At 44.4% G+C, this 26,714-nt stretch overlaps 1 protein-coding gene across 3 annotated transcripts in view; it reads left to right on the top strand.

Annotated features, from left to right (window-relative positions):
* Positions 1-25,867, top strand: part of MARK1 (microtubule affinity regulating kinase 1) — a 115,851-nt gene extending 89,984 nt beyond the window's left edge. For 2 of the 3 annotated variants that reach the window (XM_042924934.1, XM_042924936.1), the window contains 9 exons: positions 1,368-1,467; positions 2,498-2,610; positions 5,130-5,283; positions 5,581-5,774; positions 12,490-12,590; positions 13,883-14,047; positions 15,181-15,432; positions 21,649-21,693; positions 25,226-25,867. In XM_042924934.1, coding sequence (XP_042780868.1) covers positions 1,368-1,467; positions 2,498-2,610; positions 5,130-5,283; positions 5,581-5,774; positions 12,490-12,590; positions 13,883-14,047; positions 15,181-15,432; positions 21,649-21,693; positions 25,226-25,580 — 1,479 coding nt within the window. In that variant the 3' untranslated portion in view covers positions 25,581-25,867. The remainder of the gene's footprint in view (positions 1-1,367; positions 1,468-2,497; positions 2,611-5,129; positions 5,284-5,580; positions 5,775-12,489; positions 12,591-13,882; positions 14,048-15,180; positions 15,433-21,648; positions 21,694-25,225) is intronic. The other variant, XM_042924935.1, reaches the window with a different exon arrangement.
* The last annotated feature ends 847 nt before the right edge of the window (positions 25,868-26,714 follow it).

Here is a 26,714-nt window from a genome sequence, read left to right on the forward strand (position 1 = left end):
CTCTAGATCCCTCATGTAATGGTGATCTGTCCTTTTGTGGTTGGCCTATTTCACTTAGAAATGTCCTCAAGTTTCATCCGTGCTACAGCATATGGATTTCCTTCTGCTTTAAGGCTAAGTAACATTCCGTTGTGTGTGCAGACGACATCTTCTTTACGCATTCATCCATCAGACGCCTGGGTTGCTTCACACCTTGGCTGTTGTGAGGAAAGCTGTGGTGAACACGGGGGTGCAGATACCCCTCAAGATCCCGTTCTCGGTTCTCGTGGGCATAAACCCAGAGGTGGGATTACCAGATCATATTTATAGGTCTGGTGGTACCTTTTGAGGAGCCACCACACTGTTCGCCAAAGGAGCAACACCGTCGTGCAGGCACAGTGGCAGCACCCACGGGCTCCTGTTCTCCACGTCCTCGCCAACACTTGTTACTTTCACTTTTTTCTATAGTAGCCATCCTGACAGAAGTGAGGTGATACCTCGTTGTGGTTTTTATTTCCCTGATGTTTAGTGATGTTAGATTAGTGACCTTTTCATAGGCTTATTGGCTCTTGGTGTATATTCTTTTGGAGAAATACCTATCCAAGTCCTTTGCCCATTTTTGAATTGGGCGGTTTTGTTGTTACTGAATTGTCAGATTTCCCGTATGTATTCTGCATATTAACCCCTTCTCCAATATATGTTTGTGAACATTTTCCCCGTTCCGTAGGATGCCCCCAATTAGGTTGCCTTTTAACAAACCGGGACTGCTCGAATTCACACCTTTCCTGGTTTTGACTCTTAATTCACACCAGTCCCTGTTTTCACCCCCATCCTTGCTCATCCCTGAGTCTGGCTTCCATTCTGACATTCTGACCACTGTCCCCTTCCACATTCTCTGAGCCGTCTTTACTTACTAACCCTGTCTTCCATTCCCCATGGTGTCTGCTTTCCAAACGCTTTTATAAGTGGTGACTTTACAATGCAGGTGTGTAAGTGTACATTGGGTAGAGAAGACCAGGAAAAATGAATACTCTCTTCACTAATCTTAAATGCAATAGTATGAAGCAAAGGTTGAAATCACTGGGTTCTGAGATTAAAACTTGCAAATGAGATAATATTCCTTTTAGAGGAATATGGGCAGCAGGTTATTTTGAATCCATACGGTCAGTGAGTGTGCGTGACGATAGTTGTCACTGTCACAAGGTACGTAAGTGCGTCCCAAAGCCTCACCCCTCTTCTGGCCTGGTAATCAAACTGCAAACTGACTTTAGATTGAAAACATCGTGATTCTTGCTGAGTGAACCCAAAAATTTCACACTAAAAATAGAGCTAAAATAAGTGGTGGAATGTTCTGATTGGCCAAACATAATGTAAAGTTTATTTCCTAGCAAATAATGAAAGATCGGTGGATGAATGTCGGTCACGAAGAAGAAGAACTAAAGCCATATTCTGAGCCTGAACCAGATTTCAATGACATGAAACGGATAGGTAAGTATTTAAATACTGGGAGACGTGCTGTCCCTACACTGTAAGAGACCCGCACTCTACCAAAATAGTGTTTAAAAACATAAATAGGAAATCATTTTTATTTGGAAAACACTTGCATTGTCATCTTTTCTTTCCCTGAATTTTCACCAAACGTTACAATTTCAAGTTTGTCCTCATGTATTTTAAAATCCATTTCAGTTGACCACAGTGATACAGAAGTTAAAATAATGTAGATAAACCTCGTTCTTTTCTTTCAGCAAATCCCTAACAGGAGGAATGGTTTAAGTATCAGCACTGATCAGACTGAGAAGTATCCGCAAAACATAGCATGTGTTTTAACCAAAAATGTGGAGGCACTTGAGCTGAGGGGATGAACACTTTGGCTCTCCCTTTCTATTTTCCGGCGTCTCGGCGGGGTGCGTCCTCCCACACCCAGCCGCGCTCTGCTTCCAACCTGTTCTCTGCGACTCTGTCTCCGTTACCAAAGCCAGCAGAAACTCACAGCTGACTCATCTCAACCGTGCTCCTCTCTGTCTTGAGAGCAGAGGGGCAAGGGAGGCGTGTTCTAGGGTGTTAGGAATCGGCTCAGAACAACTGCGGGATTCAGGCCTCCCAAAGAAGAGTCGGCCTGCCTTCAGATCAGAAAGTAGGAGTTGTTAGGAGATGAGAGCAACCACTCCATGGGTGGTGGACGGTGTGTTAACAGAGAAAAAGAAAGAAGGGGTTTTGTGTGTGTCACAGATGGATAGTGTGTCTCTGGCTGAACAGAGGAGCTCAGGAATGTGTTAGGTGGTGAGAAGCGGGCTAGGCACGTGAATGTGGATCCCATGGTATAGTTTCTGTATGAAAAATTGTGACTGTATAGCATCTGAATATGCAGTATCTGTGTGCTAATGATACAGAAGTTTTTGTAGTTAACGTTACTCTTTAAAATTCCAGAATTTTTCATATCTTGTGTTGGCAAACTTACATTTGTTGGTTTGTTTACTAAAATAAACCCATTTTCAGAAAATTTGCATTTTTTTTCTAGACATCATGGTCACCATGGGTTTTGCACGAGATGAGATAAATGACGCCTTAATAAATCAGAAATATGATGAAGTTATGGCTACGTATATTCTACTAGGTAGAAAACCACCTGAAGTAAGTTCTTTACCTTTTCAGATTAATGTCAACTGTTTCTTGAGACAAGTGACAGCTAAGATATAATGTTAGCACATCTGTTCTGTATGGTATGGAAAATAATATAAAGGCCCTAACATTCTTATTTTTCGAGTTCAAACTCAAGATGCCAAGTTATGAGCTGATTTCATTTCCAAGTACCAGGGGGGATTCTGCTATGCAAGAGCAGACCAAGTACCTTTTTTAGCTCCGAGGGGCACACACAGTCTAGTCTTTGAGAATGAGAGCCCCCCAGGGTTGTGCTCCAGAAACAACAGCCCTGCCAAAGGAACATGGTTATTCTGGGTGTGCAGGAAGACGAGACGGAAGGAAGGGATGGCGTTTAAAACAAAACATGTATCTGAAGTGATTTGAGTAGGTGGGAACCCAGGAAAATGTTGTTTAGTGGTATTTTGCCTTCTAGAACATCCAGTGGCTCTGATCCTTGCAATGGGGAATTCTCAGGGCCAGGAGAGATCTGTATAATAAGGAGATAGATTCAGGTCAGGAATAACTGTGTACAGATGGTGGTTGAACCATAAAACCAAACAGTCCTTTGGCACAGCAAAAATAAAGGTATGAATTGAGAGTCAAGAACAGAGCCGAGAACACTGACAGCTTGTTAATGATTAGATACCTGTGGGAGGCACTTTGTGGAATAGGCTGAAATTCTCTTTAATTAGACGGTAGCTGTTGGCGAAGCAGTACGTTCGGCTGACGTTTACGGACTCTGCCGTGTTCTGCTCGCAAGGAGCCCTCGTTCTAGAGGGGCTTGCAGTTAGCGGTGCGCTTACAGCGTGCCGCTGCTCTGGTCGGGGGCAGGTGCGGGGCGCTCCGGGACAGACAGGACGACAGACACCCACAGCAGGCCGACACGTCAGAGGTAGAATTAGCAGTACTTGGCAGCCTGTTGGAAATGAGGCCGAGGGACCCTCAGATTTGTAGCACAGGTGACTGGTTTTGTGAGACGTATTTGCCGGGATACGAAAGGAGTAGATTTCAGGGGGAAGATGGAGGTTTGTTCAATTTGAGGTGGGTGAATTTGAGATTCCTCTTGGGTGGAGCTCTTCAGTAGACACTTGGGTGTAAAGGTCTGGGTTGGAGGGAGTGTTAGAAGCAGCAGTAATAGATTTGCGAGCTGTCGTCAGAGGAGCACGGCACTAACGTGCCAGCCGCTGTTCTGAGGACTTCGCACGTGGTAACTCATCTGTCCCTCTCTGGCCCTGCCAGCTGGGCACTGCCATTCCAGTGGGGGGGAGGAGCTCAGTGGAGACACGAACAGCTGGAGAAGTGGTATCAAAGAAGGCAAATCAAGAGAAGTTTAAGAAGTGGGAAATACTAAAATGGTTGTTTCTAAAGTCTTTGACTTATTTCTACTTATGTGTTGAGATTTCACTCCTGAAATCTTTAATTTTCCTCTTAAGCAAGCACTGGCGTCGTAAGTATAGAGCCCAGCCCGTGCATGAATTAAAATGAAGTTTGAATTGTACCGAATACAAACAAATGAGGCCACTCTAAGTAGTAAGAGCCTGAACTCTGGAGCCAGGTTCACTGGGTTTGAATCCCCACCCCTCCTGCACCCCAGAACAGCCGCTAACTATCAACTTGGGCACTTTCCTTAATTTCTCTGTGCTTCCGATCCCTGCTCCGTGAAATGAGGATAACAGTACCTACTTCTGAGGGTCATTGAGAGGGTTAAATGAACTAATAACTTGCACAGTTCCTAAAACAGTTTCTGGCACATTACTGTGTGTTCCGTGTCATCTGTTACCACTTTCATCAGTATAACTCTGCTATTTGTCGTTAGTAACTTTACATATCAATTTAGATTTTCCCTTGGGATGCCAGTGACTCAGTCAGAAGTTTGCAGGCAACAAAACCTCTTGTGGTTACAAGGAGAGGGCTAGTGTATCGACGCCCTATTTACTGTGCTTATCTAAATAGATGTAGTCTCCTAATCAGAGTCAATAAGCCAAATTTTGTTCTGTAAGTGTGGTGGGGGAAAAAAAAAGCGGATGTTTGAAGTTAAAATTTTAGATTTCATCCTAAGTTTGAATTCCAACTATGCCTGAGTTTGAATCCCAAAGATTACCCTTGGTCCTCCTAACCTCAGTTTTTCCATCTGTAAAGTTCAGGTTAGTAAACAATTGAGTTTATTGTAATGATTACACAAAGTAACATAGAAAGAGCCTGCCTAGCAAGGCACCTACTATATGATAACCATTCAGTAAGTGGTAACTGTTCTTTGGTGTTTTGACTAAACTAAGGATCCCAAACCACTTGTACAAGATAACAGAAGGGCGCACAGACAGTGGAGACCCACTGTACCCAGTTCTCTCCCTTCCTGGTTGCCTACTCACAGTTCTGTGTCCAAACTGATTTTTCTTTTCGGTTCTGATTACTCTTCGTATGGCTTGGGATAGATTAGAAAATCAGGAGTGCATATTGTTTGCATAAACATTTTTCTTTTAAAATCCTTGCGGTCTGTCTTCTCCTTATAGTTTGAAGGCGGCGAGTCGTTATCTAGCGGAAGCTTGTGTCAGAGGTCACGGCCCAGCAGTGACCTGAACAACAGCAGCCTCCAGTCCCCTGCCCACCTGAAGGTCCAGCGAAGCATCTCAGCAAACCAGAAGCAGCGGCGTTTCAGTGATCATGGTGGGGAGAAGTCAAACCAGTGAAAAGACACCAGTCCTGCCCAAACTTGTGTTTATCGAGAACTCCGCACTTGTGTTTATGTGCTTGTATCATCTGTTATCACAGATTTCTATTACTGCATGATTAATAGAATCCCCCTTTTAGGGACTGACCTAACTTTTATAATCAAACAGTTTAATGTTAGTTCCAAGTGTAAAATATATAAGGAAGGATATTTTTAACTTAGAGGTTTTGTTCACCAGGAGAAACTGTGTCCGAGGATTTTCGGCTAACTGTGCTTTCTTAATGTGTTTACAGCTGGGCCCTCCATTCCCCCTGCCGTGTCATACACCAAGAGGCCTCAGGCTAACAGCGTGGAGAGTGAACAGAAAGACGAGTGGGACAAGGACTTAGCTCGGAAACTTGGCAGCACTACGGTTGGGTCAAAAAGTGAGGTGACTGCAAGCCCTCTTGTGGGGCCAGAAAGGAAAAAGTCTTCAACTATCCCGAGTGTGAGTGAACATTCTGGCACGTTGCAATTTGTTGTCAGATTGCTTTTGAAAAAAATAATCTTGGAAACCATCCTTTTAAAAAACATGTTTCAGGGCGCCTGGGTGACTCAGTCAGTTAGGCGTCTGACTCTTGATTTCGGCTCAAGTCATGATCTCATGGTCATGGGATTGAGCCCCACATCGGGCTCTGTGTGAACAATGTGGAGCCTGCTTGGGATTCTCTCTCTCTCTCCCTCTCTGTCTGCCCCTCCTCCTTCCCTCCCTCCCTCCCTCCCTCCCTCTCTCTCTCTCTCTCTCTCTCTGTCTCAAATAAAAATAAATTGAAAGATTCAGAAAGACAGAAGCCAGAAGGAGAACTTACTCCTGGACTCACTAAAGTGGAACACACACTCCAAAACCAAGTGAAAACTTCTGGAAAGTTTCCAGGATAAGGTAGAAGATGACCTTAACAGGAACAAAATTCAAACTGACATCAGATTTCTCAACAGTAGCATGAATGCAGGAAGACAAGTAGAGTGATATGTTTTAAGAACTAAAAGAGACTCACACTGAACCCAGAGTTTTGTATGTAGCCAAATTGTCGTTTCAGTGTGAAAGGCCGATAAGCACGTTCTTAGGCAGCAGATATCTCAGCGGCCTCGTTACATAGTGACCTGTTTGGAAACACTGTGGTGTGAGGAGAACCGTACTCTGACAGGAAGAGAAATGAATCTGCGGTGTCGCTGGAAAATATATGCAGTTGAACGTGATGCAATAACTGGTTCAGGTGTGTATGTGGTGACAGACACACACAGACACACACACAAAATGAAAATCCAGAACCGACATTGTGGACAACACCCAGGAAGTAAGAATGGGGTGGAGATTAAAAGAAAAGGAGCCCACGCCTTTCAGCAAAAGATAAGATCGGAATAAGTTTTAAAAAAAGTCGTGGGAGGGGGCGCATCTGGGTGGCTCAGTCGGTTGGGCGCCCGGCTTTCGATTTCAGCTCCGGTCGTGATCCCAGGATCGAGCCCCGTGTCCGGCTCCACACTGAGCATGGGGCCTAAGATTCTCTCTCTCCTTCCACCCCTCTCCCCAGCTTGTGCACGTTCTCTCTCTTGCTCTCTCTCTCGAAAAAAAAAGAAAAAAGAGGAACAGTAGCATTGAGCAAACATGAGTTCAGGAACTTAGGGACAAACAACGTAAAAACAGAAATAGAACTTACAGCTTTTAAACCAACAGAGGAAAAAAAATTGGTTTAGCCTAGGGAAAGTAGGAAAAGAGAAGAAAAGGGAAGAAAGTACTTTAAATAGAAACATGAAGTAGAATACCAGAAAACCCAGCACAACCCTAATTGCAAAGGGGTTAAAACTCCCTAGCACCAACTGTCTCATGTCGTTCGTTGAAACCATATCTTTTTAAAACATGTGATTTGATTGTCGCTGCCTCAACTCTGAAATAGGTGTGCATAACCATTTTCAGAACAGATAAATATAACCACTTTACCTGCCCACTGATCTGTTTGGAAATGCTTTTTAACTCCAATAGAGTTTAAGACGTCATTAAGAAAAGTAGTTTTCCCAGGCAGGCCGTCATTTTCCCTTACCTAAACATCCGCTACGGGACACTTTCTGGAACATCATCACCCCACAGCACAGGAACAAAGAATCTGGTCCCTTATTTTCTGCCACCGCCCTACAGCGATCTGTCATTCCACTGGGGTGGATCTTACTTTCCCGTCGATATACTCAGCTGCCTCTTTCCTCCCGTTTCCATGTGGTGCTCTTGTCTAAAGTTCCCCCTCACGTTATGAAAATGCCATTCATACAGGTCATTTCCAGCCCCACCTCCTGGATCGAGTGTCCTGGGACTGAGCACTCCGGATCTCGTCAGTCTTTCTGATTGTCGTATCGTGTCGTCCAGCTCTCAGCTGGATGCTGTCTTGTATTGTTGGCTGTCGCTTCCCCATGTAAACCTTCTCTCCCCTTGTTTGTAATCTCCTCCTGTGTGTCGACATGCCGATTCCTCAGAATCGTTGGTGCTGAGGCATGTGTGGCTTTTCAAAGCATGTTTAGTAAAGAGGGCGTAACAACTCTGACGCTGGTTTAAATTCAAGGTACTTATGCCACACTTCTTTATCATCTTGAAGGAAAAAAACAGCACAAGCCAAGATTCTCATAGAGAAATTTTGTTCTGAGCCCCTTGGTTCTAAATTTATCTTCATTTACTGTATTAATTTTGGCAATGCAAGAAACCAAAATAATACATTTTGTTTGATTTTAACAGTTCAGAAATGTCTCAAGAAAAACTAACAGTTTACCCTACCTTCCATTCTCCACTTCCAATGTGACTAGTGTTCTCATGTGGGAGAAATTCCTTTATAGGTTTTCCTTTTTAAAGAACACATAAATGAATATACGTGTACGTAGGGGATTTATTTTTTTATAAAAATGAGATCGTACTATACCCGTTACATCTTAATTTTCTCACTTAAAATATCATCGGGTCCTTGTACATCCGAACACCTGGGGCCACTGCGGTCCCTTGAGGGCCTGCACGTCTCTCCTCGGTACCGACAGACGCACGTGTCACAGTTTATTCCCCTGTCCGTGCGGTGTTTAGAGTTTTCAGCTTTTCAGAGGGTTTGTCCTTGGATACATAACGTTATTACTGTATTTCTCTTAAATACCTTCTCAGAAGTTTGGTTTCTGGGTGACCGGGTTTTTTTAACCTCAGGTGGCTCACCCCACTCTCCAGCGTCCCTGACTGCACAAGCCGCCCCCCTCACTCCCACCCCCTCATCCGGGGCCCCGGTGCTAATGCTGGGCGCTAATGCACGCTCCTGGCTATGTGCGTACCCTTGGAACATGCACAGTTAAATTTTTAATAGGCACTACCAACGTAATTTCGATGGCTGGAGTAATTAGAGTAATTCTATCTCCACAAGCTCATCAGCAACTGGGTATTATCGACCTTTAAAATCGTTGCCTGAGGGCCAAAAAACAAAAAAGTATATCCTTTTTGTCATTAATTTGCATTTTCCAGACTACGGTGACATTGATGGCATGGCCCGCAAAGCATAAAATGTTTGTCATCTGACTCCTCACACAAAGTTTCCCGATCCCAAAATACAAAAGCCAGATACACAGCTCTGATCCCTTTCCTTTGAGGTAATGTCCAGGAGGAAGGAACTGAGCGTTTACAATCCAGGTGCTGTCACATTATGAAATATTGGTTGAAAAAATAAACATTTTTACCCTTGATTCTATTAATTTGTCTGTAAAATGGAGCATAATAGGGGCGGGCACCTGGGTGGCTCAGTCAGTTGAATGTCCGACTTCAGCTCAGGTCAGGATCTCCCGATTCATGGGTTCAAGCCCCGCATCGGGCTCTGTGCTGACAGCTAAGAGCCTGGCCCCTGTTTCGGATTCTGTGTCTCCCTCTCTGTCTGCCCCTCCCCTGCTCACACGCACGCACGTACGCGCTCTTTCTCTCTCTGTCTCTGTCTCTCAAAAATAAAAAATGTTTAAAAAAATTTTTTAAACAAAAAATGAAATATAACAGAAAATACTTAATGCACTCAAATGGCATGACATGGCTTTTCACTTTCTTTTTTCTTAAGTTTTTATTTAAATTCCAGTTAGTTAACGTACAGTGCAATATTAACTTCAGGTGAACAATACAGTGATTCCGTATTGCCATACAACACCTGGTGCTGATCACAAGTGCCCTTAATCCCCACCCCCTGTTTTCCCTATCCCCCCTCCCACCTCCCTTCCGATGGCTTTTTGCTTTCTGATGGAAAAATAAATCATGAGATGAATAGATAATTTAGTAAGTCATGTAGTTTAGCAGTACTTTTTTAAGTTTTTTTTTTTTTTTTTCCTTGGGAGAGAGACACAGAGACTCCCAAGGAGGCTCCACACTGTCAGTGCAGTCTGATGCAGGGCTCGATCTCACGAACTGTGAGACCGTGACCTGAGCCAAAACCAAGAGTTGGACGCTTAACCGACTGAGCCACCCACGCACCCCAACAGCACTTTTAATGTTTATGAATTAGAAACCTTTTTAAACCAGTAGTAAAATTTCTTACTTGTCAGTCTGCATTACTTAACATTGGTCTACTGTATGACTTAAGGGTGATACTGACAGGCTATAGAGAGCAGTGGGGGCAGGTCTGAGGTAAAGAGTTAAATAGATGTAATGGTTGGTGAAATTTGTTGGTTATCTGTATCATCTCTTTTATTTTTCGTCACCCACAACATCACAGACTCTAAACGATGGGAGTGTTTCTCTTTGTGAAAGACCTTAGGACTCTTTCTGCAGTAATAGGCAGGAAAAACAAACAATATTCTTCCCTTCCAGAAACTCCCATCCAAAAATTTTGCACGTAGCAGTTAATGGTAAGCTCTTGGCTAGTCTAGAAACGTGGAAGCCGGATGTTGAGTTTTGAAGATGCAAATATGTTACGCTGTTTTGTTTTTTTTTTTTTTTTTTTAACGTTTTATTTATTTTTGAGACCGGGAGAGACAGAGCATGAACGGGGGAGGGGCAGAGAGAGAGGGAGACACAGAATCTGAAACCGGCTCCAGGCTCTGAGCAGTCAGCACAGAGCCCGATGCGGGGCTTGAACTCACGGACAGTGAGATCGTGACCTGAGCCGAAGTCGGACGCTTAAGACACCCAGGCGCCCCAGTTATGCTGTTTTTTAATCAAAAGACAATAAAACTTGAAAATGTGTTTTTCAATGATATTCGTCACATATGCTAAGTAATACAAAATAGAAAATTTTGTGTCTTGTAAAAAATACTATTAATCACCATCTTTAAAAGAACAAGGGAAAGGAGAAACTACTTTCAGGGAGACTCAGAAAGGTTAAGATAATGATTATAAAATAAAATGTTTTACATAAAAATTATAGCGTGATTATATAACATGCAGTCTAGTATAAAATAAGCCCAGGGGGTTGTCTACAGGGGTTGGTTTCTTAGGAAATGCAGAAAAATTTGTATATCCCCTTTAGGGAAGTTGCCAAGCTGAGAGTTAAGGGGTCTGCAAGGGTAGTTTCTCTCTAGGTCCCAAATCCTAAACAAAAAGAGCCTTACTTGTTCATCAGCCATCAGAGCTTTGTTATGTGAACTGGGAAAGTCAGTTCTAAAAGTTAGTTTTACAGATGAACCTGTATCACATGGAGTCAGTGAACCTGTGTTTCTATAACTTGTGCATGATCCTCGGCTGTTTGCCTGGCGGCCGGGGGGGGGGGGGGGGGGGGTGCTGCTACCCCCAGTGTCACTGGCATCCAGGGGCAAAGAGAAGGGAGGTGGCGTGGGAAGCTCCCGAATCCAGAAGGTACAGTTTTGAAGGAGAAACTGTTCACCCATCACACTTGGAGAAGCAAAATAGTGTTACTGAAAATGGCCAGAGACAATTGGCCAGGAATTTGTGCACAATTAGGTTGCTCCTGTGACAATACAGCCCAAATGATGAAATCATCAAAAGTAAAGGGTTTTTTTTAAGAACTGTAATGCAAGCTAGTTTCATAATGCATCTCTCCATGGTGAAACCTGACTTCTCTGCCCTCACTTAATGTGGACAGTGTCTTACCTAAAAACATATTCTTCATAATCTTAGTCTGTTTTGCTGCCGTACTTGTATAGCTTTTAATTTTTGTTTTTTGTGTAAATGGTGACAAAATTCCTTCCACCCAGGAACCTGCACTTTTGAAGAGTTTGAAATCTGCACTTTAACAGTTTTGTTTACATGAGGCTTCTTTGTTCCTCCAAACTTAGTCGAAGCATATATCTATTAACTTTCTTGCCCTTATGATTAAACACATTTTAAGTTGGTTATGTATTTTAGAGAATAGTGAAAGTTCGATTAGCCAGAAATAGGGTATTTTTTTCTGTTGGAATAAGGATTCAACAGAAGATTATGTATCCCTTTTGGAAGTCATTCCTGTACAGTTTAGTACTAATAACTAGTTGGGATTTGGGCAGGCACGACAGCAGGGGTTATAGATCAGTGCTTGTGTGCATGACAAGGAGATTCTGTCCCTTTTTGCCTATTCCCTCTCATTTCTCCAGAACTTCTCAGACTCGGCTTGCCTCCTGGCTAAGACCTGCAATGAGGGAATGTCCTGAGGCCCTGCACACGCACACTGTTGGTGGCCGCAGCAGGGCATGTCTCTGACCCTGGAGATTTAGTCCCCTCAACATTACCATTGACTGGGGTGGGGTGGGGGTGGGGTCCCCTGAGCAGGTGAAGAATGGCAGCCTGCAGGTTTCCAGGGGGCCGCCATTGTCACCGCCACAGGTTTCCGGTTTGTGGTGATGTTTCTCGTGGAGTCGTCTCTTGCCCCTGGTTCCATAGCGCTCCCTGTACCCCTGCCCCCACCCTTCTCCGGACCACCAGCTTAAAGGGAAGAATAAAAATCCAACTTCCTTGTTGCTCCCAAACACCTGCTCACTGCTGCTATAGAGGACGAGCTAAAATCATACGAGCTCGTTAGGCTTTGCCTTTCACTCCTACAATCTGAGAGGGAGGGGGTGGGGGGGTGGGGGGGGAGGGAGGGAGGAGTGGGTGAGATCGAGCTTATTAATGTAAGGTTCTGATAAATGAAAATGCTGCCATGGATTTTTTTCTTCAAAGTCCTTTGCACCTTAAATTCATTTCTTTGACTTTCCACAGCTACAGCTACAATTTTAAGATGGCTTTTTTTTTTTCCTTCTTAAAGAGCAATGTCTATCCTGGAGGTAGCATGGCAAGAAGGAACACGTATGTGTGTGAAAGGAGTGCAGATCGATACGTGGCGTTGCAGAACGGAAAAGACAGCAGGTACCTGTCACAGCGCCACACGGTGCTGTCTTTGTCATCCTCGTGCAGGACTGCTCTTGCCCAAAGAGGAGCCGAACGGGTCAAGAGGAAAAGGGAGTCCTAGAGAGGATGGTTGCAAGCAGGCACTCGAACGAAGGCGTCTCCCTTCCTGTACCAGGATGGAAGGATGGGAACCTACTCTGGGGAAAGAGGAGATAAATGCTCTTACCCCGAGCTTTGCTAGATAAAATCTGGTAGTAAGTGTTCCCCTGTAACAAAGCACATCCTACTAGTCATCCTAATCTGATCTTAATTTCAGTCTTGTTCTCTTATCTATGTGCTGCTTCCTTTTTATCTTTGACTTCACTTTTTTTTAACCTTTGTTTCTTACCCTTCCCCCTCCCATCAGGCCATTGTTGTATCCAAATAATGAAGGTCTGCTTTTTCTTCCTCTAAAGAAATGTGGCCATCTTAACTGATGATTGAGAACCATAGAATTCTCAACATGTTTTATTTTCAAGAATGATAAATCATATTATTTTTATTATTTAAAAAATGTAGCTTCTTTTCATCGTGAGTTGTAAGGACTATTCGCCAATATAGTACCAAAGTGCAGGGAGCCTGTTCAAATAAAATTCTGTTCTTAGCCCCATTCCTCCTCATTTCAGTGGACTGGACAGGGCATGCTTACCACTGGTTTCCTCTCCATTAACGGACATGTAAAGTGTTATTATAAGGCATGCAAAGTAAATGTATTATCCTCAGATAGAAGATCCTTCAGGCTAGAAAAGGAGTTGAGGATTGATTTCTGACGTATTACTTTTCCTATACCAAGTCCTAATCTGTAGCTCCTTTGACCTACGACAGTTAACCTATTGATTCATAATATGAGCTGAAAGCATTTTGATGATGTTTCTGGAGACTGTATTTTTGCTGTAATTACGAATTCTTATTGGATGAGGGACAATAAACCACAGCAGCATGTTACATCAAACTCTTGAGTGTTGGGAAGTGGAAAAGGTCTCCGATCATAAGAGGAACTTCATGCCTTCTCAGATTCGCATTTGTAGACCAAGCGTGTGTGAGCTCTTTTCAGTGGAAGGTGGTGGTAAATTCATTCTGTATCTTTTTGGCAAGAATACGGTTTTGTTATTCACGAATGACGCCACTAATGTAAATTCTTTTAAGTGTCTCAGTCATGAAAGGTACAGTCGATTTAGATTGTTGAAGGTCTATTTCTTAAATTTTAGTAAACTGCAGTTTCTCTTCTTTTTTACATTTCCATGGTCCTCTCCACTGTTTTCTGTCGAAAGCCTTACGGAGATGTCCGCAAGTAGCATATCTTCTGCAGGCTCGGCTGTGGCTTCTGCTGTCCCCTCGGCTCGACCACGCCACCAGAAGTCTATGTCCACTTCCGGCCACCCTGTCAAAGTTACACTGCCAACCATCAAAGACGGCTCTGAAGCTTACCGGCCCGGGTAACATGCTGGGTGCACCTCATTTCAAAACATAGCACCAGGGGCGCCTGGGTGGCTCAGTCGGTTAAGCATCCGACTCTGGATTTTGGTCATCATAATCTCATGGTTCGTGAGTTCGAGCCCTGCGTCGGGCTCTGCACTGACAGCGTGGAGCCTGCTTGGGATTCTCTCTCCCTCTCTCTGTGTCTCTGTGTCTGTGTGTGTCTCAAGAATAAATAAGTAAATATTAAAACAAAAATATATGATAGGCACCATCGCATTAAGAACTTTCTGAGAAGATTCGGTATCTGTAGCAAAGGGAAAAGTTGAATCGTAACATAAACATACCACATCCCTACCTGTTTTCAAAAATGTTGCTTATGACTTAAATCATTTTCTAGAGGAATTTTCTGTAAGGATCTTGTTTTAAATCCATCCCTGAAGTATTGCTGCCTGATTTGTCATTCAGGTAAATTGAATTTTTTATGATCTAACAACAAAAATACTTGAGACTGAGAATGAAGACTTCTGGCTAACCCTGGCTGCTGCCCAGTACCTTTTTGAAGTAAAACCAGACTTTCTGTTTCTCTGTCAGGGAAACAGATGATCTCAAAGAGCCCTTTTAGGTACAAAATGATATGCCTGTTTTTCTAGTATTTGTCTATGCTAGGATTTCTCCAATTCAGGAACGTCTTTAGTTCGGTTTGTTATTCGTATTGGTGATGTCCTGTAGCATCGTGCTGTCCCTGAGGCCTAGCTTGTAAACAGGAAATGACTCCATTCAGATGCTTTCTGATAAATAATAAAATCCATGTTCCACGTTGCTGAATGGTTGAAATTAAGAGAATAGTGAAAAAATATACATGCAGCAGCCCCAGTCTGCCATTCCTGATACTGAAGGGTATTTGTATCCTTGTTTCAATAACTTCTCAATCCTTAATAACTGTATTTTTATAAAAGGCGTTTAGTTGCAGACTGAAATGTTATCCCTCTCCGTGCAGTGATACCCTAAATGCAGCTAACGCGTGGATGTCTAACATGAGCAGAGAAAATGGGGCCTAACGAAAGTAGCCATGGCAAGGTTCGGGTAGTTTTTAGCATGAGAGCTCTCTCTGCCATTATTCTGAATAATAGATCTTCATTTGTCCCCACAGGGCGACCCAGCGAGCGCCTGCTGCTTCCCCATCTGCTCACAGTATTAGTGCCAGCACCCCAGACCGAACCCGCTTCCCCCGGGGGAGCTCCAGCCGCAGTACTTTCCACGGCGAACAGCTCCGGGAGCGACGCAGCGCGGCACACAACGGGCCACCCGCTTCCCCTTCCCACGAGACGGGCGCCTTCGCGCACGCCAGGAGGGGAACGTCAACGGGTATAATAAGCAAAATAACATCCAAATTCGTGCGCAGGTCAGTACCGAGGTGCTGTGGTGTTTTGCTTCCTCTAGGAATTAGAAAGGAGACGTGTTTTTGTTTTGTTTTTTTTTCTTTAATCTTTGCGGTGATTTTCCAGAGTGGTTTCATGGTATTTCACCAGAGCCCCTCTTTTACAGAAGTTTGAAGAAGAAAATCAAAGCAGATGTAAAGTATTTTTTCCCCTAAGAGACAGAGAAAAAAATGCGCAAGATAAGAATTTTTAAATTGTATAAAACAGATTGGAAAGAGCAAAAATTTGACATTAAAAAAAAAAATGTGTGTGTTTTAACAAAAAGATTATCCCCAACTCAAAACCCTGGATTTAAAAAGAGGAAATCAGAGTTTCCATTTATCCTTCAAATAATATGTCTTGGGAATACTTCTAAATCACTCAGTAATAATATCTAGTTCACTTTTTTTTCCTTCCCTGTGAAAAGCCTGTGTACTGGAGTCACATAGATGACTTAAATAATTTTACATCCCAAAGCCTAATGTGAAAATACAGCAGACACACAATGAATACAAGCATAGCAAACTTCTGATCAGATAGCGGAATTGTGCTCTCTTCTAAAGCGTAAGCATGATCGCACAGCACATATTGATTGTGGAGGTTGCTGAACACAGTGCGGTGGCTGTCCATTTGATCTATTATTAGGTCCTCCTAAAAGCCTGCTAGAATCCTGTATGTACAAAGCCCTGTGCTAGGAGCAAGACGCAAAGGTGAACAAGACCGCGTCTGTGCACAGTCCTGAAAGGGGCAGGCCTGTAAGCAGCTGGCCGTGATGGGAAGCAATACAGCAGCGGCCTGGGGTGGCCCGGGGACGGCACAGGCAGTGACGAGGGGGAAGGGTAAAGCTCTGTACCATATAGACATTTGAGCAGGGAGAGTTGTTACGCTTGCTTTAAAACGGGAGGAGTTATTATGCTTGCTGTGAAAGATACTAATTAAATACTTAATTGTCCAGGTTATTAGTGTTTTAGGATTTCAAAGAGTGTGAGTAGAAAAGAGAAGAACAGCTTTAGTCTCCTGTCTTCTCATGGACCAGTTTGCCCAAGATTACGGCTGAATTTAAAACTTAATTTTTTTTTTATGTTTATTCATTTTTGAGAGAGAGAGAGACACAGAGCATGAGCAGGGGAGGGGCAGAGAGAGAGGGAGACACAGAATCCGAAGCAGGCTCCAGGCTCTGAGCTGTCACTACAGAGCCTGATGCAGGGCTTGAACTCATGAACCGCGAGATCATGACCTGAGTCGAAGTCGGACGATCAATTGACTGAGCCACCCAGGCGTCCCTGAATTTAAAACTTTAAATACTCAAACACAACATCAATTTCTAACCGTATCAACAATGTTGTACCATTTGGGCACAGACCATGCAGCCTGACACCTTGAGAGAGAAAGACCCACAAGCTCAGACTCTGCATGACAGACTATAATGCTGGCTGTCCACCTGCAGGGTCCTAGTTAGATTAGCAGTGGTTTCTGCTGTTGGAATGTGGCTCACTATTTAAAGCCCTTTTTAAAAGCCAGTACTTTCTCCTGATTAAGCCAGGATTCATTTCAAAGTGAAGGAAAATGGTTTTGAGTTGCAAAGCCTGATCACTAATTGTACATGAAGCCTTGTGTAAAATATTTCCCTTTACTTTGCAATGAAAATTTTGATTCTAGAGAGAACATAGTAAAAGGGCCCTTGACAGGAGGTCAGGACAGAATGCAAGAAAGTGGCCTGGAGACGGTCTGTTGGGTGGTTGGATGAAGGGTTGCCACAGAGCCATCAGTTTAAGAGATGTGAGGCCCTGCCCGTGCTGGGCACCGTACCGGGTGCTGTTGGTACGGCCGTGAGCGAGACCGACGCGGCCCCCGCTCCAGGAGCAGCTCGCACAGTTCTGCCGCCTTGCACGCAGTTGAAATGTTTTCCCGCTCGCTTTTAGGTTTCCTCCTCCCTCTCAAACTAGCTATTCCTTCTCGGGCTGTTTGCTGGTTCTTTTCAGGTCCCCTTGCCTTTCCCCCTGACCTCTGTCAGATCGCCCCAGCGTTCAGGCTTCGGACACGTTCTCTTCTCTGGCTGGCCTCACTGTTGCGGTGATCGCATTCAGGCCCATGACCCTGCATTCCGTCCCACGTTAACAACTCCCACACTTCTGCCTTTAGCCCAGCTCTCTCCTCTGAACTACAGACTCACATATCCAGTGTCTACCCAGCCTCTGCACGCTGACATGTGATGGTCTCCCAGACTGAGCGTGTCCAAAATCCAGCTCTCTCTCCTCTTCCCAGGAGCATCCTCCCTCATTCTTCACCACATTGGGTACCGACAGCACCGTCCCTCTGGTTCTCGGACCACAAACCTTGAGTTATTTCTGAGAGCACACGCCGGGCCTGCTGGCCTGTGGCCGTGGCTCTCTGCCGTCCCAGCATCTCCTGGACGTAGCTTCTCGGTCGCCGAACCCACCGCTCGTCTTCCCCCCTGCGAACAGGTCTCTTCGCTCCCGCCCTTGGCCCCCTCTTCTGTGTTCAGCATTGTCTGTCCCCTTGCTTTTACCCTGCTCAGAATACAATTTGAAGCCCGCAGTGGCCTCCGAGGCCCTACACGGTCTGGCCGTGCATTTCTGCTCTGACCCCTCTTCTGCCCCTTCCCCTCGCTGGTCCCACACCGGCCACACGGGGCACCTGAATGTCCTCACGCACTCCAGGCCCGGGCGGGATCTCGTACCCGCTGTTCCTTCTGCCCCGAGTCCTCGTCCCCCACGCCGCGGCCGGCTTCTTCCACATCACCTTTGGGTCTTTGCTGCAGTGTCCCTTCCTCGGTGAGACCTTCCTCAGTCCCCTCTTTACAATCACAGCCTCCTCCTCCCGACATGCCCTCTCCCAGCTCTGTATTCCTCCACAGCGCTCCACACTACCTGCCCGAACACCCCGCTCGGCGTGGCGTTCACCGTCTCTCTCTTCCAGCTCTGAGATGAGCCCCTTGAGAACCTGGATGTGCTTGTTTGCTTTGTTTTCTGCTAAATCTTCTGCTGAGTATCGAGTGCCTACTATGACACAGAAGATGACATTCGATAAACATTTCCTTATTTGGTCAAATAGTGCGGAAGACAAATTTTTAAAGTGAGCAAATAAAGTTGTCATGAATCCTGGTAAGTGCCGGGCAGGAAGCGGGTCCCAAAATAGAGAATAAGGCTGGGGGCTAAGGGCGTTCAGAGGTAGCCTCCGAGGGGAGCCAGCATGAACATTTCTGAAGTTCCACGATGTTCTTCTCAGCTTCTGAACACGTCACATAGCAGAGGGACCTGGGAGGCTGCCGGGGCGGGGGAGAGGGCAGGAAGGAGGTTGTTTGCTGACGTTTGTCAGCAGTTTGGTAGCAGATTTTAACATCTTTTGATTTTTGACATGTTTTAATTAATCCTGGGTCTGGTTAGAGAAGAGGAAAAATTCGCACTTCTCCCGTGAGGTGACCTGTCACCACATGGACAGCTTTGGCTTTGCGGACGTGTTTGCGTTCGCTGCCACGCGTACAGGATTCCCTCACGTCCCACTGTGTAGCTTGAGAGCGGGCTGTGCAGACACCGCCCACGATCTGATGCAGGAGACCGGCAAAGCATCGGTCTCGGGACCAGGAGTGAACCTGCCGGCTTCTGCAGCCGCGGGCAGGCTGGAAGGGCACTGGGTCTTCTGTACGTGCAGCATGTTGCACTTTGGGGAGGGCTGGAGCCTCGGAGGTAAACTGGAGAGTTTCTTGATGTTCCGGAGCTGTTCCAGCCTTACTATTTGTTACTCTCACCTCAGCTCCCACATTGTCAGTCCTTCCCACTCGCGTCTTCCTGAGTCCATCCTGGGTTCAATTCCCGCCCTTCTCTCTGTTCCCTTTGCCCTCCTCACTCCGCTGTGCCTAAGGCCGGAAGAAATGGAACCCGCACGCGGGCAGCCCACGTGGCCAGCAGCACAACTGGGAACGCTCAGGGGCAGGGCTGATCCGGGCCCAACCTGGCCCCACGACGCCTCACGTACTTCGGGACCAACTACATCGTGTGCCACCAACTGCTTAAAAAGATGGAAAGACAGGATGTTGCAGGGGAAATAGGAAAGGGATCTGGGTTGCTAAACTTTAAGAAGGGAAGGATAGAGACTAGTTCAGAGTTAATCATTCATGTATTTGAAAACGGTGATGGCAAAGAAGAAGCCAGTTAGTAAGTTCTTCCCGGCTGGTGAGGAGGCTGTAGGCTGAAACGACCACGTGAGAGAGTGGCTTTCTGGTCTTAGGAAAGAACTTGCCAGTTAGGAAGGTGATTTTCCACTAGAGTCCTCCTCAGTCAAGGGAGGATGTAGACGCACTATTTCAAAAGCCTTTTAAATAGCATTTAGAACCGTTTGTTTTGCACAGGTTCTATAGAGCTGCTGTGTAAACTGGAGATTAGATCAAACCTTAAGAGTTTTTAACCATAGCTCTCTCTTAATAGGCAATAACCAAATTCGTTCAGTTGAGTATGTCTTGCTATGTGTAAGATATTTGGCTTCTTTTTTTAAGTCTTAAATGTTGGAGAGCCCTGCCACGCCGCATACGGTGTTAGAGCCAGCTGGCTTTCTGTACCCCCAGCCGCCTCCCTCCGTGGCGACTGGACGATTTGAAACCTTCACCAGGTAGCAGACATGCTTGAAGTCAGGGTTTCTGTTGGCATCCAGGAGGCAGGAGCAGGGTGCGGGAACGACGTGACCCGTCGTTGAGAGTTTCAACAATTGCAGCAGGGGAAGTAGTGTCAGAGGAGGGTGTCGTCCTAATGCTTACAGTTCAGCAGCAGTGGAATAGGTGTTTGCTAACAATGACTTACAAGGCAAAATACAAAGAGAACAGAAGCCCCATGAGACGTGTATTCCTTTGTATGAAAGCGGTGGCATCACTGTCTTTCCCAGCTGCTGGGCTGCCCTCCAGTCTATACCAGCACACCAACATGTGACTGAAAATGTACACGTCAGTGTTTTATTTATGTGCGTGTGCTGTAATAAAGATAAATTTTACATAGATGTCATTGAAGCATTACACTTCCTGTTGAAAACGCCAGTCATTAAACATAGAAATTTAAGAAACCACAATCCGAATGCAAAAATACGTCTTCTTTGTCCTTTTTGATTCAGAGAGCGAGATGGTTTTTACACAGTATGTTTGTCAAGAAAGGCGATGCATAAGTCATTCGTATTTTTAACCTCCAGTTCGAGTTTTAGAGCTTAGTGTATGGATATGATTTGGTAATTTAGGGAATGAGGAAAGTGGCCCTGATTTTATTCCTGTTGCATTCACTTTACATAAATAGTATAAATGTTTCCAGAATGGTTAAAACATTAAGAAAACATGAACTTAAGGGTTTGAGTTGGTTATTTTTTTTCCCAGCGATGTGGTATTTCGCTATCCCAAGTCAGCTCCGCACATTTTAACTGGTGTGTAGCTCGATGCTCCTGTGTCGATTCTTAATTGCATTTGACAATGACAGAGTAGTTAAAATTTTGGTAGACTTAAAAACCATTCATGATGTTCAACAAAAGGACAAGTAGTGGAGTTTTCCTGGTTTTATTTCACAGGTGGATGTCCAGGTAAGATCAATGTTTCTGTTTAAGACTGATTTCATGTTTTAGACTCACCTGCTTGGATAGGCTGTTGGTTTGCTGTAACATTTCATCATGTGCATGAATCATGAGTGTCACATCTGAAGTTAAGTTAATTGCTTATGCAAAAATCAGTACTTGTTTTTAGAAACACTTCTGTATGTTGAACTTTAACTACAAGGCTAATTTCTGTATTTTCTAAATTGAGCGACTACTAGAATTACGTTTAATAACCAACACGAAGTTGGATCTTGCTGTTGAAAATTATTAAATGGTTTTAACTGTAGATTGAACGGAACGCAACCAAACGATAAATTCTGACTTTAAAATTGTGACTGGGAATTGGAAGATCCCGCTTAAAGAAAACGAAAACAAAAGCAGTCCTAGACTGTCAAGCTGGCATCTCCTCTCTGACAATACCCAGTAGACGCTCAATAAGATGACCGTTAAGCTGGTGCCGTGAAAGCGTGCAAAGCGGTGTCCGACTGCCTAGTAACCGAGAAGTGTTGCGCTGGAAGTTTGCTTAACGAGTTAACTTTAAAATCATGTTAGATGCAGGTTTTCTTGATCTATTTTTCACTCTTATCATTAAATCTCCACCTTCACTTTGTTTTGAGGGATCCAAGTGAAGGCGAAGCCAGTGGCAGAACAGACACCTCAAGGTGAGGAGCCACTATTATACTTCGCTGCTAGGCCCCCGTGTGTGAAGCCGCGCCCTCGAAATACCCACGGCACCTCATAAAGCTGAATAGAGCCAATAGCCAGATAGTATGTGTGTTTTCAATTGTTCTATCGGGACGGGTCTTCCTGACGTCGCCTGGCGTTTAATGAGGTTTAAGTTAATTCGAGTGTGTGTTCTCTAAACATTACTTTGACGGGTAGGCCTTGTAGAGAAGTAGCCTTCCTGTCCTACAAAATACACCCTAGCAGGAGAGAATTCTTAGAGGGATATGGATCGATTTTTTTTCTCACCAAAAGGATGTAACTAAAATTAGATAATACAGAACACTGGGCTAACCAGATGTGTAGGAAGGTTTAGCGTGAGAAGGACATGTTAGGTTGAGCATTCAGTGGTAGGCCACATTTTAGGACTGTCACCCAGCCTCCCTGGTGGCTTTTGACGTCCAGCGCTGGCTGTGTGATCCTGCTGACACCGGGTTTCAAACGTGAGCCCCATCCGAATTCCGGGGGGTGGGGGGACTTGGGCGGGAGGTACCGATGCTGCTGGTTTGGGGAGCACCTTAGTGACGTGTTTGTACCTGTGTCCATGTTTTCAAACGGGAAGTTGAAGAAAAGAAGGCATGAAGTCATTTTGAGTGTATCCCAGCATTAAAGGATCCCATACGCATCGCAGAACCTCGACAGGCAGTTCCTCAGTATGACAGATGCCCCAGCTTCATTCAGGAGCTATTTTGGGCCCAGCTGAGCACAAGCCCCAATTTAACTTCTACTTCTTAAAATTAATAGAAATATAAAACACAACGAGCTTTGGAAAAACTTTATCAGGCATTCCTACGCGATCTTTTTTTGCCACCTGTGCTCTATTTGCTTAGTCACAATAGTGGGAATGTTTCTTTATTGAGTTAGGTGCCCGAGTCACCCCGGTAGGCAGCCAGAGGGAGGCGGGACAGATATCCTGGACTTTTCTTCTGCCTGTGAAAGAGACATGAAGGACATTTGTTTTCAGCTCGTCCCTCACTCAGTCATCACTTTTGAGCCTCTTGTGTCTCTTCCTGCCTTTCCACTAAATTCCCCTGCCCGGAGACACCTGATAGTGTAGGGAGAGTCACAGGTGGCCGCTGATGGTCTGCATGCATTTTATCCTCGCGATGTGACTACATGTCCCTTTGGTTGTTGGGTTTGGGCGGAGGGGAGGTTTTTTGCTTTTCAACAAACTTCTTGAATCCCTACTATCTACAGGGTCCTAGCTGGCCATTTAATTCTCATAGCGGCCATTTTACATGGAAGGAACAGCATGAGGTCCTGTCACTGCAGAGCTGTGGCCGGGCGCGACCGTGAACAGCGCAGGCTCCGGGCCAGACCCCGTGGGTCTGAGCTGTGTCTTCCCCCTTACCTAGCCATGTGACTTTAGGAGGTCACTCTAACTCTCCTGCCCCCACTTCCTCATCCCAGCTGCCTTCTAGGGTTGTTAGGCTAAATGAGTAAATAATGCGTGTTAGGCGCTTGGCACAGTTCCTGGCACCTAGTAAGTGCCCGATAAATGTTAGCAATTCTAATTAGAATTAGCATTTTCTGGATCTTTCTACAGTTAATGTCACTAGTGGCGATGCCTGTGAGATACACGTAGAGAAACATCTTGTGTGTACCTGTCGTCCCAAGGTCACCAGGTTTCCCTGGTGGAACGGAAGGAAAACTTGGTTGCTGGTCTGTGCGTTTCAGCTCATTAGCTCTGTGACCTTAGAAAAGTAATGTACGTTTCCTAGCCATCAGTTCTGTTTTTAAAATGAGTGTTCAATCACGTGTTCTCTTGGGTCCCTTCCAGCCCTAGCATGCTGATTCCATAACCGGACTCGTGCATACGGTCCTCACGAGATCCGCACGCCCAGGGAGGCTTACGATGCAGTGGCTTAGACTCAGTGAGCACAAAGAACATGGTAGAGAAGACGCTGAAATAAATACTGTCCATATTTACCTAACAGTCTTTAGAAATTCATTTTCTCTACTTACTCCTCTCCTTATTTTCTCAAGCTTGTATAGTTTGCAGAGCGGTGGGCTCAGGTACCAGGAATGAGGAGGAAAGCACGTATGCAAATGTACACATAAGAATTCACATACACAGATGTGCACATGAATATATATTAGAGGATAATGTTGATATAAAGTATGTATAAATACAAAATATGTATGTAGTAGGTTATAAATCCCTCTCAAAGTATATCCTTTCTTCTTGAAATCACATATAAGTGAGACAGGTTAGCAAGTAAGAATTGCAACATCTGTCTTTAGAAAATGGCTCCACAAATTTAACTATAGGTCTTCTGAATCATAAATAATCTAGTCTAGCTTTCTACGATTATTTGAAGTTGGTTCTGTGGTTCTGTGTTATTTATGGGAGGCCTACAGTAAGGACAATTCACTAAGGTTGATTGATTTAACAAATATGTGTCAATCAGCCACCATGGGCCTGGCGCAGTCCCAGAGGCCCGAGCAGTATCAGTGAACAAAACAGGCAGGACTCCTTGCTGTCCTGGAATTTCAGTCTAGTGGTAGAGTCAGACAGTAAGTCATGAAGGTAATAAATGAATTAAATAGTATATTAGAATGTGGTAAGTGCTACAGAGGTGAAAATAGAACAAAGTTGGGGGTTGGCCATGCCATGGTAGGAGCTGAGGTGGTCAAGGTAGACTGCCTGGAGAAAGTGAGCAGAGATTTGAAAGCAGTAAGGAAGCCGTGCAGCCACTGAGGGAAAAGCATTCCTGGCAGAGGGAGCAGCCTGTGCACAAGCCTTAAGGCAAGAACATACCCCGTATGTTCAGGGACTAGTGTGGAGTCCAGTGTGTCTTGATAAGAGTGAGCAGGGAAGAAGATAATACAAGATGGCGGCGGGGGGGGGGGGGGGCGGGGAGGTGGAGTGTGGGTCATGTGGAGCCTTGTAGACTACTTTTTAAGAATGTCTTTAGCAAAATGTTGAAACCCTCAGAGGGCCTGACGTCTACACTTCTACGTGTCGTGTGGGACCTGACGTCTTTACCGCATTGCAATACAACATTCTCTATCAGTGTCGTTAGGTATAAATAACCCCTCTGTGGCCATTACTAGCATGTTTGTCCCCAGTCTTTTTCCTACCCAAAAAAAGGTAGAAAAAAAGGATATTTACATTTTTAAAAATGTATTTATAAGCAGAATGCTAGTGGTTTCTGTGTAAATGTGCAGAAAATGGAGAATCTGCTTTTGCAACTTAGAGAAATATGGAAGGAACTGACAGAGTATCAAGTTCTTCACTTTCAGCTGTAAAGTTGTTTCCCACAAACAAAGTCAAAGCAGATGGCGTCCCGGGGTCTGGTTTTACGACGTCAGGATGACACAAACGTTCGTATCTACCTGAAGGTAGTCTGTAACTTGGGTGGTTTCGTTAGGCACTGAATCATGACCACTTAGACTTTATGTGTGCTTTGATTTCTTTGCTGAATGGCATTTCTGTTTCCATTCTCTCCCTTTGCCCTCTTCTTCTAGAAGCACGTCAGGGGAACCGAAAGAAAGAGACAAGGAAGAGGGTAAAGATTCTAAGCCACGTTCTCTGCGGTTCACGTGGAGTATGAAGACCACTAGTTCCATGGACCCCAATGACATGATGAGAGAGATCCGGAAAGTGTTAGATGCAAATAACTGTGATTATGAACAAAAAGAGAGGTTTTTGCTTTTCTGTGTCCACGGAGACGCGAGGCAGGACAGCCTCGTGCAGTGGGAGATGGAAGTCTGCAAGTTGCCACGCCTGTCCCTCAACGGGGTCCGCTTCAAGCGGATATCTGGGACATCGATTGCCTTCAAGAACATTGCATCTAAAATAGCAAACGAGCTTAAGCTGTAAAGAAACTCAAATTTACAGGATCAGGGAAGATAACGTTCACATATGAGGTACAGTTTTTGAATGTATTGGTAATGCCCAGCGTGATTGGCCTGTGAATCTCCCCATGTAGAATTTGCCCTTAACGCAATAAGGTTATACATAGTCATGAACTGTACAATTAAAGTCAGTATGAAGTATAATATCTGTAGCTAAAAAAGTAGGTTCACATGTACAGGTAAGTATATTGTGTATTTCTGTTCATTTTCTGTTCATAGAGTTGTATAATAAAACAGATGATTGCTGAAAAACTTGTATAGTTGTCTAGATTTCTGCACATAAATGTATGTTCGACGCTTTCAGTTGGAAGTGTTCTTCCCTGTTATTTACATTCTGGTGGGTTTTTTAAATTCTTACCTCCATCATGCAATTTTGAAAATTGTGTCCAGAATTAAAAGTGCACAGAAATAGTCTTTAAAATTGTAGCATGGACTTTTAAAAATTATTTTTAAATCATATTTAAATGTAAACCACAAGCTGATAGATAGATCAGCTTTACTATACACAGAATTATTCCTGCTTATCTTTGCTCTTACCCTTGTTCTCAGACAAGGTTTAGTTGAGAAAATACAAAATGTTTACAGTGTTGGCACTTAGAGTTTTTCAGATAAATTACACGAAAATAATAATAGCTTTGCCTTGAGCTAGCTAAGAAATACTGGGGAGAAAGTTAAACCTATATCCAATTCCTTTTAAACTTTAAAGTGTTTTCTGGCCCACTGCTAAATGTAGCAGCAGAATTAAAAAGAATCAGTACTTCATCTGGCTCTTGTAACGTAAACTGTCGCTGAATACCGCAACGTGATGGCAGAAATCTAAGAACATCGGGACTGTCTCATAGCACAAACTCATCTTCACAGTGTTGATCGATGCATCAGTTAAGAAATAATGCCACCTCAGGAAATAACTGGCATTGGGAACATTTGCCTCTTCTCCTCCTTTCCTCTCCATCCACCCCCGACCCAGTAGTATCTGTAAGTACTTAAGAGACTTTTGAGCAAATCATGCTATTTATAACAGTGTGTTATTGATTTACGCTTACGTGGCTGTTCAGTTTGTTCCCACGTAACCTGTTTGTTTTTCATATTTTGCCAGATT

Source organism: Panthera leo, chromosome F3 (genome assembly GCF_018350215.1).
Source record: "Panthera leo isolate Ple1 chromosome F3, P.leo_Ple1_pat1.1, whole genome shotgun sequence".
Classification (NCBI taxonomy): Eukaryota; Metazoa; Chordata; class Mammalia; order Carnivora; family Felidae; genus Panthera; species Panthera leo.